Source organism: Carcharhinus amblyrhynchos, chromosome 16 (assembly GCF_965287045.1).
Source record: "Carcharhinus amblyrhynchos chromosome 16, sCarAmb.v2.hapA, whole genome shotgun sequence".
Classification (NCBI taxonomy): Eukaryota; Metazoa; Chordata; class Chondrichthyes; order Carcharhiniformes; family Carcharhinidae; genus Carcharhinus; species Carcharhinus amblyrhynchos.
The window spans coordinates 8,314,724-8,329,415 of NC_137339.1; the positions used below are offsets into that span (position 1 = coordinate 8,314,724).

The 14,692-nt window shown below is 40.3% G+C and overlaps 1 protein-coding gene across 1 annotated transcript in view; it reads left to right on the plus strand.

Annotated features, from left to right (window-relative positions):
- The window catches only part of LOC145353813 (E3 ubiquitin-protein ligase Itchy-like), an 85,665-nt gene extending 71,266 nt beyond the window's left edge, over nucleotides 1–14,399 (plus strand). Inside the window, exons 23-25 of the mRNA XM_080204641.1 lie at nucleotides 540–636; nucleotides 4,625–4,697; nucleotides 6,918–14,399. Coding sequence (XP_080060767.1) covers nucleotides 540–636; nucleotides 4,625–4,697; nucleotides 6,918–7,017 — 270 coding nt within the window. The 3' untranslated portion in view covers nucleotides 7,018–14,399. The remainder of the gene's footprint in view (nucleotides 1–539; nucleotides 637–4,624; nucleotides 4,698–6,917) is intronic.
- The last annotated feature ends 293 nt before the right edge of the window (nucleotides 14,400–14,692 follow it).

Genomic DNA, 14,692 nt, shown 5'->3' on the forward strand with positions numbered 1-14,692 from the left:
GCATGGCCAATTCACCTAACCAACACATCTTTTGGACTGTGGGAGGAAACCCAAACAGACACGGAGAATGTATAAACTCCACACAAAGTGACCCAAGCCAGGAATCGAACCCAGGTCTCTGGCTGTGTGAGGCAGCAGTGCTAACCACTGTGTCACCGTGCCACCCTCAGTTTATCCTCCCATTTTTCAGAATTTGAATGTGCAGCCCCAGGTTCCACTACACTCAGACCTCTCTCAAAATAGTACAGCTAGATTACTTTGGTTGTGTCAACAAAGAAACTCCAGCAGGTTAGTCAGACACGATTTTGAATTTGATAAATGAGGTCAGACCAAATCCCAAGAATAAATAAGAAACTATTAAGGGAATGATGTTCCTTGTTACAAAATTGGATTTGATATATGTGCTAGATAAGTTTTATAAATTTCCAATGGCCTTACATTTTTACAGAAATGGCAAGTAAACTGGTAAAGTAGTATGTGCATTGCACAAATTGTTTCTTGTGATTATCTATTTCAACGTAATGACACTGTTCTTTTAGGTTGTGAAAGAAATGGACAATGAGAAGCGAATGCGTTTGCTGCAGTTTGTCACTGGAACATGCCGTTTACCGGTTGGTGGTTTTGCTGATCTCATGGGTAAGTCGTGGTCGAAACCACATAGCTGAAAATAATAGTGAGGAATTTGTTCATTCAAGTTGCTTGTTTGTTCTGCAAGCATTCATTGACCATTTTCAGGCATGTTTTCAATATCTGGTTTTAAAATCTTATGGGAGATGAGTGTCCCTGCCAAGCTTAGTAAGTAAGTACACCACATTGATATACCTGTGTTTGATGATGGTTTTGCTGTTTGGAGGGTTGGAGAACCTACCACATTTCCAGCTTCTGGTTGCTGTTAGCGATCCCGTGCTGAAAAGAGCAACTGGTTTCAAGTGAGAATGGAATAGCAAAGCAAAATAATCATACAACAGTCAAGCTGGTTCATTAATGTCCATTTAGAGAAGAAATCTACCAGCTTTATCTCAGCTAGCCTATAAAGTGATCCTAGACCTTTTTGTTTTTGATAACCAAACATTCAAATATCTTTAACTCTTGAAAGAATAGACAGCATCAAGTAGGAAAATACCATTTGCTTAACTGAAGAGAATCAAATCTAAGTTTTATGCACAAGGCATTACGTGGAACTGAAATTCAAGCCACCCTGCAGTACGCTTTCTCTGTTTGTTGTTAACTCAAGCAAAGAATTTGCAATGAAATTCTGGATTAGAGATCAGTACAGATGGAATATGGAAGCTTGACAAGCTTGTGAACTGCTTGGGAACACTGCAGTCCGTGTGATGAAGGTGATCGCAAGGTTCTGTTAGGTGTGAAGTTCCAGGATTTTGACTCAGCAATGATGAAGGATTAGGACAGGCATTCCATGCAATCAATTAGGATCCTCATAAATGCCACAATGATTACTGCTTGAGGTTTTTCCATTATCTGAAACGTATGACATCTTTTCACAGTCCAGGTCAATAAAAGTATTGTTGTATTTTTGCTTGAATTTTCCTTACTCTTAAATGACCTCTTACTGGAACTCGATGCACTACTTGCAACACCTCCCTTCTATAACTCACCAGTAATACAACTTAAATCCCGAAACCAAGACTCCAGTTTTTGTTAGGGTACCAGATCTGAAACCTCAACGTACATTACGAAGCCAGACTATAACAATTTTATATTTTGGCATTAGTGTGAGAATAAGATGTGTCTAAGCACAATTCGACTGACACACCAGGGAGCTTTTATCAAAACAAATGTTATTTAACAACACACTAAGTATAACAGAGAGTGGTGGGTGCCTGGAACTCACTGCCGGAGGAGGTAATGGAAGCAGACAGGCTAGTGAGTTTTAAGGGATGTCTGGACAATTACATGAATAGGATGTGAATAGAGGGATATGGTCCCTGGAAGGGTAGGAGGTTTTAGTTTAGGTGGGCAGCATAGTCAGTGCATACTTGGGCCAAAAGAGCCTATTCCTGTGCTGTAATTTTCTTTGTTCTTTGTTAACAGGTGAACTAGCTTAACCTTCCACAATTGAACAATATTTAGACGTGCCACGATACAAGTCTTCACTGCTGAACTGAGTTCCAGTCAAGGAATGTTTGCTTTATAGTCTTAAACCTTTTCAAAATCGGTTAGCAAAACACAGGCATACTTGCTTGATTTGGGTTAACGGTCCTGGAATTGTCAGTGAGTTCTTCTCAAAGAAAGAGAGAGCCACTGCTTCCTTCTGTCAACCCAGGCATCAACTCATTATATTTTACAATGAAAATACTACTTTTCTGCAAGCTTAGCCTCTCCCAGTTAACCTGATCAAAATTCTACTCTGAAACCCCGAGGCGAGTGGTTGGTGGGCTAAATCCTAAGTAAACACAAATGCCTTTGTTCTGCTTAAACAAACACTTCATGTCTAAAATGAGTACTTACCTTATTCTCCCAGCTATTAACTTAAACGTTTTCCAACACAAATCACTACCCTCAGAACAAATCTGAATTCTAAACTTATCTCCATGATATAAATATATTTCTCAGCATCATATGTGATGTATCTCCAAGCCAGGACAGTGTACAACTTCGAGATGGGGGGGTTAAATGTTTCCTTTGAATTTTCTCTGTAAACAGTGTGATACTGCCCTTTCAAGAAATGTTTTTATATTGTGTTTCTTGTAAGAGTTATGTTTAAAGTTCAGCTCTGTTTTATACAGTGCCAACTTCTCCAGGCATCAAGCAGCTCTCACGCTGTGAATGCGGCTAATGATTGATTTTAGCTAGGGATGTGTTTGTGTTTATCTGAATTAGTGCATTTTTGTTTGTTTTTGTTTTTCCCCTGGGGTCTGAGTAAGGTTTTACTTGATTGACAGGGTCATGTGCTTAAGGGGAGGAGCTAAGATAGGGAAAAGCATATAGTGGCTGATGCATTCTGAAAGAAGCAAGAGGTCTCTCTCACTTGGAAATGGATGGTCTTGATGGCACAAACATGATGTAACTCCAAAGTTGCAAACAGACTGGCTCAACTCAGGTTGTTGCGAGGGTGAGGGATGGAATTGGCTCTCTAGGGAACAAAATTTGGAGCAGGACCTGAAAATAATGGCTTCTGTCTTCCCAATATTTTATTGTCTTTATTGCCAGCTCCAATCATTTGTTGCTTAATGAAAATTATTGGAACTTGTGACAAAGGTGATGGAATAGTTATGGGGGACATCAATCTTCCTATAGACTGGACCACTCAAATTGGCCAAGATGGTCTGAGAGATGAGTTTGCTGGGCCAAAATCGTGGATCTGTACCAAACAGCATAGTGAGTGTACTTTTGCCACACTGACTACAGCAGTTCATGGATGTGACTCACCAACACCACCTTGAGCAATTAGGAATGGGTAATAAATGCTGATCTTGTCATTGACAGCCACGTCCCACGTGCACAGAAATGCTGACCATAAAACTAATTTCCGGGACTTATTCAGATCGTAACCACAGTGAATAGATTTTGCTTTTAAAATGAGCTTTTCTTTCAAAAGTGGCTATCAGTGTTGAATCTCTCATTCAAGTATCAAATTTGTCAGACGTGAAGAGCAATCAAGTGTCCCAGCAGTGGTGTAAAATGTGCACGCACAGTTTGCTAGTTCTTAAATAGCACAAATTATTCTTAAGTTCTGCCAAAGCAGACGCAAACATTAAACTTTTGGCTTCGTGCCCTTCCTCATTTACATGTGTGTTTATTACATTGTAACTGCCTCTGGATTAATTTCCACAAGCTTGTCTGTCAATTTCTTTCACTGGGGAAAATGGGGGATGAGAAACGTTGGCAGCTTTGCTTACATTGGCGGTTTCAGGCAAATGGAGTGTGTGGAATTGTAGCTGGTGGCAAAGTGGGCCACCTACAGTTTTCCTCCTTTTATCCTTCTCATTTTCTCACTTTCCTACGCTGTCCTCAAGGTCTTGATTTCAGTTGCCATTGGGCAGTTTGATATAGAATCCCTATGGTGCAGAAAGAGGCCATTTGGCCCATCAAGCCTGCACCAGCAGCTAATCCCCCTGACACTAAAGGGCAATTTATCTCAGCCAATCAACCTAATCTGCACATCTGTGGACAGTGTGAGCACCTGGAGGAAACCCACACAGACACGGGAAGAATGTGCAAACTCCACACGGGCAGTGACCCAAGCCGAGAATCGAACCTGTGTCCCTGGTGCTGTGAGGCAGCAGTGCTAGCCACTGTACCACCATGCTGGGTGCCAAATACCCCCCAATCAGTCAATAGCCCAAGCGGTTGTTTCTCATCTGAGTCTGAGCAGGATAATCACAGCTGACCATGTATCTTACATTTTAAGTTGGGATAGCCCTCAACTGCCAAAACGATAAACCCTTGATTTTTTTTCCCTAAATTTCTGTACCTCTTTCTTATTTAAGCCTACCCCAGATATCGGTCACTGGTCTCCTGATGTGATTGTTTCAATTTTTTTCTTTTATAATGCTTGTAAAGCATCTTTGGGACATTATGTTAAAGGTGCTATATAAATGTATGTTCTTGATAATCACTGAATTGAAAAATGCTAACTGGTAATTCCTTTGTTTTGATGTAGGGAGCAATGGCCCACAGAAATTCTGTGTTGAAAAAGTAGGGAAGGAAAACTGGCTGCCAAGAAGCCATACCTGGTGAGTTGAGCATTTTAAAATGCCCCTTTGATATTTTTTGATGGTACAAATACATTTTTCTGTGCTTTATATTTCTCAACCCTTTAACTTTAAATTCAGTGCTGGCAAGGGAAACATTCTTTTCCATATCAGTTTCCCAGGTAAGCTAAAACTTTCATGAGCGTGAAATTTAACACTCTTTACTCCGACCCATTTAAAATCACTGCCTCACTAGGAGGCAGTGAATGTTTCACAGTCTACACCTTGGAGTGACAGTGCAATATCCTTCCAACCCAAAACAATTTCACAAATTGATTAGAAAACCTCATCCTTAAAGACACTGCCTGATCACTGCACCCAGTTGTTTCTTGTATGATTCCAGGCTTTCTTTGCCTCAATTTCTCTTCCTGGACCTCCATTCCACTCTGTATGAGAATTTCTAATCACCTGCCCTAAATTTGCCACTTGCAAGTCCAAGCATGCAGTCTCTTGTTGTATCCTCTCAGTTTATTTTGAAGCATTCATCTGGATTTACTTTCTCGGTACTGTTTAATATCTTGTACTGCTCTGTGTGATCACTTCTCCATCTTAGCAAGGCAAATGGAATGTTGGCATTTATTGCAAGAGGAATGGAATATTAAAGTAGAAAAGTTTTACTGCAGCTGTACAGGGCCTTGGTGAGACCACATCTGGAATACTGTATGCAGTTTTGGTCTCCTTATTTGGAAAAAATATATATAATTGTGTTTAAAAACTGTTCAGTGAAGGCTCACTTGACTCATTCCTACGATGAGGGTCTTATCTTGTAAAGCCACGTTGGGCATATACCCATTGGAGTTTAGGAAAACGAGAGATGACCTTACTGAATCATATAAGATTCTGAAGGATCTTGATAGGATAGGTATGGAGAGACTAGAGCTAGGCGGCACGGTTTAAGAACAGGATCTGCCATATTCCTTTCAGCAGATCATTAGTCTGGAATTTTCTTCCCCAGATAGCAGTGGAGGCTGGAATTTATTCAAGGCAGAGTTTGGTAGATAAGTGAGTCAAAGGTTATGGGGGACAGATGGGAAGGTAGAGTTAACCACATGCACCCACATCAGCCATGATTTTATTGGAAAGCAGAATAGACTCTAAGGGCTGAATGGCGTACTGCTTCTAAATCCTTTGCTCCGATGGAAAAACCATGGAACACTTTTTTAATTAAACTTCTCCCAAATTCTGATAAAAATCATCTTATTTTGTCTATTTAAGGTGGAACATTTTGTCTCCTATTTAGTAAAGGGGAAAAGGTTTTTTTAGAAAACAAAACCAACTCTTTTGTATATAAAAAAGCAAAGTATTGGAAAAACTCAGCTGATCTGGCAACATCTGTGGGGAGAGAAGCAGAGTTAACGTTTCAAGTCCAATATAACTCTTTCCTGGTCTTTTGTGATGACTGGAGATAAGTACAACTGCAGGAATTTCTTTGTCTAGAGTCCTTTTTACCCTCTTTTGGCCTTCCATCTTATTTATGTCAAATGCCCTGTTTGTGATCAGAACTCCCCACTCATCTGACGAAGGGGCAAAGAGCTGAAAGCTAGTGGCGTTTGCTACCAAATAAACCTGTTGTACTTTAACCTGGCGTTAAGAGACTCCTTACTGTGCTTACCCCAGTCCAACACCAGCATCTCCACATCATGGCTAACCACTGTGCCACCTTGCTGCCCCCACATGTCTACAAATGCCTGCTTTATGCCAGCTTGAGTAAATCATTTGGAATTTGGGTTTGTGTTGTCGAGCAGAGTTCAACGTGCCCACAAAAAGCAATGTCTGACAGCGAAAGTTGTGGCTGTCACTTGCTATCCCAAAATACAATCAACAGTGCAGTGCTGCATGAGAGCACCTATAGTGAGCTCCGAGAAACTTGCTTGTGCGCATAAATTCATGGTCTCTCGCACATACTCTTCTTTAAGTCAAATTGAGTGGGACAGCAGTGAGGTGGTACTTGAGAAAAACTCAATAAAAGTGAAGGAGTGTAGCTTATAGCAGAGAGCAGTTGGATCCAAGAATAAAATAACGGGGGCGGGGAGGGGAATGAAGAGGATTCTTCCACAGAAAACAATGCCAGCTCTTTTGTAATTATAATTTTGACTTGTGGTTGAAGTCACTAATGGATGAGCACTGCAATGAGTAATTGAACTTAATTTCAAGGGATACTATTTTGGTTCTGATTTTTTTTTTGAACATCTTTCCCTATAGTTTTAATCGTCTGGATCTGCCGCCATACAAGAGCTTTGATCAGCTGAAGGAAAAACTCTTATTTGCAATTGAAGAAACTGAAGGATTTGGACAAGAGTAACTACTGTATAATAATCTTGTCAGGAAAGTGTATTGTGCTGTCGTTTAAGGGATTCTGTAAAGGAGGAATGTATTTCATTTCTTGTGCTTTACTTTCCAGTAGACATCTGTTTATCCAGACATGTCAAGACTGTCTGTTTGTGTTAGAGACCCTGTGGGGAATGGCTGAAAAGCTTTTGTCTTGGCTTTGTCATTCTGTATTTACAAGCTGAAGAACCTAATATAATGAGGAAATTGTACATGCTTAAATAGAATTAATGTGCTGTGATAAATAGTTTAAAACTGTAGTGTGTTCATTTGTGTTGTATGTGAAGGAGCAGCCAAGCTGATCCCCCACTTACACATAGGAATACAGTTGGCTACTGTTGATGATTTGGAGATGGTCGGGAGAGGGCTTCCTGGAATTAATAACGTCTTATAATTGGCGCTGAAGCAGGGCTGGAAATCTTGTTAACCAACCGGCTGCATGTTTCATTGATGAGCTAAGAAACAACTCCAGATTGTGCGTTCCCCTCCTGTCTTGTTACCACCATTCCCCCCCACCACTTCCTTTTTGCTTTCCACTTGTACCACATTCTGTGTTCTCATGGCCCGTTGCAGCAGTCTCCTCTCTCCCCACCACCTGCTCCCAAATTCAGTCTTTTCCGAAAGATGTATTCATATTTCATTTTCAGGTTAATTTTAAGTTCACGTCAATATTAATTTGAGCAAGTGGATTGAAATTCAGGGAGTCCTTACCACATGACAAATTCCTATTGAAATGTTTTTTCCAGCACTGTTGTTACTTGAAAGATAGGTGCAGGCTACTGTTTGGTGAACAGATGTCTACTCTACCATTGCACCTTTTATTGATTTTTTTTAAAACAGTCTCTTAAAACACCTTGTACCAGTAGTGCTCATAATCCCAGATATATTCTTCCTCCTCTGTATAAAGGGTAGTTAGAAAACAGAGGCTTTTGCCCTATATTTTTAAAGGAATGAGATGTGTAGATCAATCATAGCTCTAGTTTTATAGAGCTTGATTGGGAAATATTTTTATGGTATGTGTGCTGACACCTCTGATTCAGGAAGGGCTGATGTATAATAATGTCATCTTTAGTTAGAGGTTGAGTTTGCCCATTTGCTACCTTTTTTGCCAGTGCAGCTTTGCAAATAACTTCTGAGGGCATTTTAAAGTGACACTCCCCCCACCACCCCTGCCCATATCCAGCTGCCGCACTCAGTCTGGACAACTTGCACCCCAGACCACACTTCGTTTCAACTTTGTATCTTGTTAGTTGATGGGTTCGAAAACTATCAGCAGTATGGGACACTTTGCAAATGAGATTTGTATAAGTTTCTGAAATGGGAAAGGGCAGAATGAACATTCTTTAAAACAATTGTCACATTCAGAAGTAACTTTTCAGTGACTGTGTAGGACCAGGATTAACTATAGACCATCTTCATATTCTCTTTTGCCCATAAATGTTCACTTTATATATCCATTGTGAAAAAATTTTACTTCCAAGAGCCTTCCTAATGATCCCTGGATGGTGAGTTTTAAAATGGCCCCACGAAATTTGGGAGAGTCATTTTAATTGAATTGGTATTCCTCTGACACTTCTTAGTCTTTCATCCCTATTCCTAATTTAGAACATCTAGTGTTCATTCATTACAATCCACGTTGACATCCAAGCAAAAAATTTAAGTGAATTTCATTTAGAGGAGCTTTGTGCTTCTGTAGAAGAGGACAAGTTTATAACTCTTCTTACCTGGGAAAGCATGTCTCCAGAATCACCTCCAGCAATTATTTGTGTATTTCAAGATTCTGTTTATTATCTAATTTGCTTTAGATAATTTCAGCTGGGAGCAGCGAGGAAAGGCCTTGGCCAAACTTACTGTTTCTGATTGCCATCTTGTGTGATTCTGCTGATAAGTGTGTGCATTTTGCTGAGGACAAAATTTAGCTTGGAGAAACTTCTGCAAACACAGTGTAGACCCACAGGTGCATTGCCTGTTAAAACAGTTGACATCCAGGGGGCTTTACCCCAGAATGGGATGATCGTTTGAAGAAAGGCAGAGGTGTGAAGGAATGATCAGTTTCAGATCCCCCCCTGCCCCCCAGATTGTTGGAGGACTTTGGCACATGTTAATTTGAGAAGTTGCTTGTGACTCCCAATTATTTTGTTAAGTTTGTCTATTCTCCCTTTGGGAAGATCTGGTCTGTTCCAACTTGAAACAAAAATAAGAAAGGCCTGAGTGCAGTTCAACTATTTATAACCTCCAGCCTGAGATGAACGACCAGCACCTGCTTTCAATGCAGAATTTAAATTCCTCCCATCAGCATCTATTCTGTAAATTAATGTATACTCTTTCTACAATTCAGTGAGCTCAATGTCCTTTTCCTGCTCCCACCTGTTTAAAAGATAGCATATAAGAGTATAGTACTGAATCATACAGACCGGAAGTTGCTATCTGCAACAATTGGTTTCTGCTGACTTTACTAATCTCAGCGTGGGGTGATGGTTATATTTAGCAATTATCTAAGTGCTCTCAGATAAGAAGGGGCAATTCACCCACAATCCTGCTCTTGATCAGTATTCTGTGAATCGTGCTGGAAAGTGAATGTGGTGGCGGCAGTGGGGGGAGGGTGCATTAAGATCTGTTGGGGACCAAACAGTCCCGTTTTGATGCCCTCCATACTTGAATTGTCCCTAAACTCCCACTGTCTAAGCTCCTGTGAAGTGCAACTGCTTGGGTGAGGACTGGAGCTGGTGGAAATACTCCCATAAAAGTCATTACATTCAGGATAGGGTGAGAGAACATTGGAATGAGAGAGGTGAGGAAACTCAGTTGTCTTATTTTAACAAAACCTGTTCTTAAGATAGGATATATTTGTAATATATTTTCACAATTTATCAATCATTATAAATTATGTATATAGGATATCAAGCATAGTTTCTTTTTTTGTTAAAACCTGCCAATTGTAAGTTTTAACATCAGTTTGAGTTTAAGTAATCACTGAGTTTCCAGTTTTAAGCTTGGCGTTAGATCATCCCAGTTGGTCTGATAATGCATGTTCCTGCTGGAATTGGAAAGTCCCAATTAGCTAATCCATGTGAGTTAAATAATTGACCTCTGACCTCGTGGTGAGGAGGGAAACTTCAATCCGGGTTCCAAATTGTTAATCCGTAAAAATCCCACACTTGATAATGCATGTGTGGCCTTTGGATGGGAGCATGGTCTGAATCTCCTCCACCTGCAGGTATTTACAATTTTCAGTCCTATATAAGGATGGTCACTTTGTCAAGAGGCCCGTGGAATTATAACCCTGCGTGAGTTAGCCCCTAGGAGTTGGCATTTTTATTTAAAACTATACAGATTGTGAGGGGCCTGCTTAACAAACTTAAAAATTGAAGGGCTGATCAGTTCTGTAGCTGGCCAGAATAATCTGATTGGTTTGCAGTAAGTGTCTCCCAAGACTAGGCTCTTGCTAATCTGCACCTAAATTATCTTGTTTCGGGTGTGTCTCTCTCTCTCTCTCTCTGTCTCTCTCGGGAACTCTGGTATCAAACAAGCAGAGCTGGGCCTCATTAATTTCTTCATTGTAGTTTGATGACAGTTGAGATTTCAGCACATGACTGCCGCCTGACTGAGTAGAAAGAAACCAGTTTCTCGTGACAGTGTTTCTTGAGTGTTCTGTTTGGAACTCCACCTTTGGTGAACCTGTTTTTGAGATGCTAGCCAATTTGATTCGATGTGAGCCCTTTAGAGGAATGTTTTTCAGGTTTGGAGAGGGAATGCTTTGGATTAACTAAAAATGTTACAGCCTGTTAAAGACCAGCTTTGTTGCCGTTTAATCCTAACTATCATATAATCTCTGTAATTTTGTGCAATATGCATCACAATGGCTAGGGTACAGATAACCCTATCTGAATGTTTAGTTCAATGCTTAAAAAAACACAATATCCCATTAAATGTGAATAAACAATCGCAGTTTTTTTTGGAATGCAAGGACTGTACCAAACAACACTACCCACTTTTTTTTCCATCTATGTTTTTGCCACCTGCTTGTTACAAGCGCATTTTCAGCTGAACAGTAGAGAGCAGTCTTGACTGCTGGTTGCTCTGGGGCCCCTCTGACCCAGCAAGATGGTACAGGGCTTTGTTCCAGTCCACTTGCCATCCTCTCTCCCTGCCTCCCTCACCATTCCCCTCTGCCGCCTTTAAGGGGGAAAAAAGGTGATGCAACACCCATGCTGTTTTGTTGTGCTTTCTTTCTAATGTCAGCCTCAAACTGAATGTAAACTCCATGATGTAATTGAGAGTGGGTGCAGTCAAATGGCTCATGGCTCAGGGGATTTGAACCCCTAGCTTTTCATTCTAGTTTGAGGTTTAATACTTGCGTTTAATTTGTCGGAACTACGTGTTCCCTCTTTCAGCCTAACCAGGAAACGGCAATAAAAAGCCTTCATTTCCATCAGATAGCTTATTGATGTGCGTTAACCCTGTTGGACTCAACGTCCAAATTACTTCAAAATATTGATGCTTGCCTGCATACTTTGGAATTGTGGAGTAAGGTGTGAGGTTGCTTTTAAAATGCTGATTATGAAATAGGCTATGTTTTGATTTAAACTTTGTCAAATTAGTGGGATGCAGTATGTTAATTGGCCTTGATTTGTCACTAGGGATTCAGGCCCATTTGGATCGTTTAAATTTTCTAATTGGACCCCACAAATGTTGTTTTATGAATAGAGCTAAGACTGATATAATGCAGGAAACTAATTGCCTACGTTTGCACTTCTCCTGTAAAATTGCTTTCCAATAATATGCAGATTAAGCAACATAGAGTGGTTATCTGACACATTCAGAACATCTGAGTTATAAGTGGAGCCATTTTTCAGTTTTATCACAGTGGGGGAAGCAGGTTTCTGTCAGCTTAATAGTAAAACACAGTGAAAACTATTGAGCATTCCATCAAAATTAATGAAATTGTATTCAGTTTCCAACTGACTGACAAACTTAGTTTTTTTCCCCCATTTTAATGAGTTGGTCTAAATGGTCATATGATATTGTTTAAAGTGCATGTCCATGCTTTTGACCACCTTACTGATAGAGTAATGACTTGTCAGTGCATGTGACTGCAGTTTCCCCCCATTAAACTTGCTGGCAGTCTAAAGAGATGGATGATGCACCTTTCAATGACTTGGTTGTTACAGGCTGCACGTCACTTAAGACACCAGAGTGCTCTCTGCTCGACTCCTGGTTATATGACAAGTTTGCTGATCTTAACTGGGTGGCTGAATGAGTTGCTGTAATTGGCCTCTGTATCCTGGCTGAGGGAAAAGGAAAATTTCCCCAAGATGCTGGAACTTGAATGTATCCATTGAGCCCTGCTGAAAATGTATTTGGTGGGGATTGGGTTCCCAACAATGCCCTGTCGAGTGGTGTGTTGGCGGCCTGTGGATCTGCACCTTGCTGAACCTCAAAATCCTCATGAGGAGGAAGAGCGAAACCACAGCAAAGTATTGAATTTGGAGTTTACAGTAAGTTTGTGTCAGTTCATGGGGAGAGAGATGAAGGGAAACTACTGAATGTCTACTACTTTGTTCAGGAAATAACTGGAATCTGAAGCCATGGAGCTGCACTTTGTTTAGAGTTATGAATGATAAACTTATCCACTGTGATATTAAGAGAAAACCAGATTTCTTCCTATCTGTGCGATGCTTTGAAATCTGATGGTGATTTGAAATGATTTGAGGGCAACAGAAGAATGAAACCTAGCTAATTATCCAATGGTAATGACTTTCATTTTTTAAAATATCGATGTTTCACTTCTGAAGTTTAATTTTTCCATTTTCCAGAAGGTAGGAATAGGAAGGAGGCAGCTGATGTCTTCTCTTCCAGAACCTCTGTGTAATTACCACTTAGGCCGGAATCTCATCCAAAATAATTTGGAAATCTGTTTTTCTCTCTCGCATACCCTTTGCACCAATTTGTGTATTCCTTGTTTCAGTCATCAAGTATGAGTGAAACTTTCTGATCCCATTCTGATGGGCTACCCACAATACCTCCACATCTTCATGAGTTGCTGATACTATTGTGCTGTTTATCTTCCTCCATTCTTTTTGTTGGTGTTCAGTAAAATCCAACATCCATCACAGTATCAGCGAATACACTAACGTTTAAATTGTTGGTGTTAACCCATGATATTCTGTACCCAAACATTTTGTATCAAGTCTTTAGTCGCTGTGCTTTTTCTTTAAAAAAGCTTATTCCTCACTCCTGTCTTGAATTTACCTTGATTTTTATGATTTGGAGGACATACACAGCTACCTCCGAACCCCCACTCTTTGAATTGCCTCTGTTGAAGCAGGCAAATCTCAGCTCTCTTTGCCAATCATCCTTGGCAATGATTTGCCCACTGCCCTACACCTTCAGGGAGATAGCTTAGTTAGGAGGCAGGTCAACCAAAAAAAACTCAAAGACCAAGTAAGTCAGCAACCCATCCTAATTGGTTTAGTGCCAATCTGCTTGTCTTTCTTTGTGTCCAACTTTGTTACAGGAAAATAAATTACATTGCAGCTTCGTACCTCCATAGTCTGTTGTAACTGTACCAGCAGTGGCACAGTGGTTAGCACTGCTGCCTCACAACGCCAGGGACCAGAGTTCGATTCCCGGCTTGGGTCACTGTCTGCGTGGAGTTTGCACATTCTCCCCTTGTCTGCGTGGGTTCCCTCTGAGTGCTCTAGTTTCCTCCCAGAGTCCAAAGATGTGCGGGTTAGGTGGATTGGCCATAATAAGTTGTCCCTTAGTTTAGGGGCATTAGGAGGGTAAATGTGTGGGGTCATGGGATAGGATCTGGGTGGGTTTGTAGTCAGTGCAGACTCAATGAGCCGAATGGCCTCTTTTTGCACTGTAGGGATTCTATCATGTCACATTAAGCATCCAGAAATCCATTGGATAGTAGCTGTGTAGCATTCTTTCACTTGTGTCCTGCAAGCAAGTTACCCAATGTTATATAAAAGGCACTGATATTAATTTGATGAAAATGTATTTGGAATTTTAAGTAAGTAGTGTTAGAAATATTTCCAAGTAAATTCTTAGAAGGTTTGATGGATGTCATTTCTGAAGCTGCAACATATTTAAAGAAATCCAGGTAATTTCTTCTCAAACTTTGGGCTTTCTATATCGTGTCTAATTTCCACTGTATGATATCTAAGGATTGTAAATCATGTTAATATTTCTGTGTTTAATCCTTTTGTAAAGCTGAATTCGATTGTTCCAGAAATGGGTTAAGGCTACTAAGGTAATTCTGGACTCTTGGCACAAGCTTCTTATCCTGTTTATCTATGTAAAAATAGTTAACATTGTAAAAAAAATAAAAAGCTTCTCTTAAACATGCTGTTTTGTGTGAGAATTTGGGTATTTGTTCTGAGGGCAAACATTTTGGCCCCATTCTAGTGAGGCGTGGAATTTCATTCCTGTCCCATAACTGTAATAAAATGTAACTTCATTGAATGACCTTCTTTTGAAGAGGGAGGTAGGTGAATTTACATTTACAAGTGAGATATGAAGAGAGATTTGCTTGGTTTATCAGTCAGTCCTTGCTCATAACCTCCTTGGTGAGACCTGGCTGGCTGTTCATATGCAACTAAGTAGCAACTTTCCTATCAAAACATTTTACAGGTAATTAA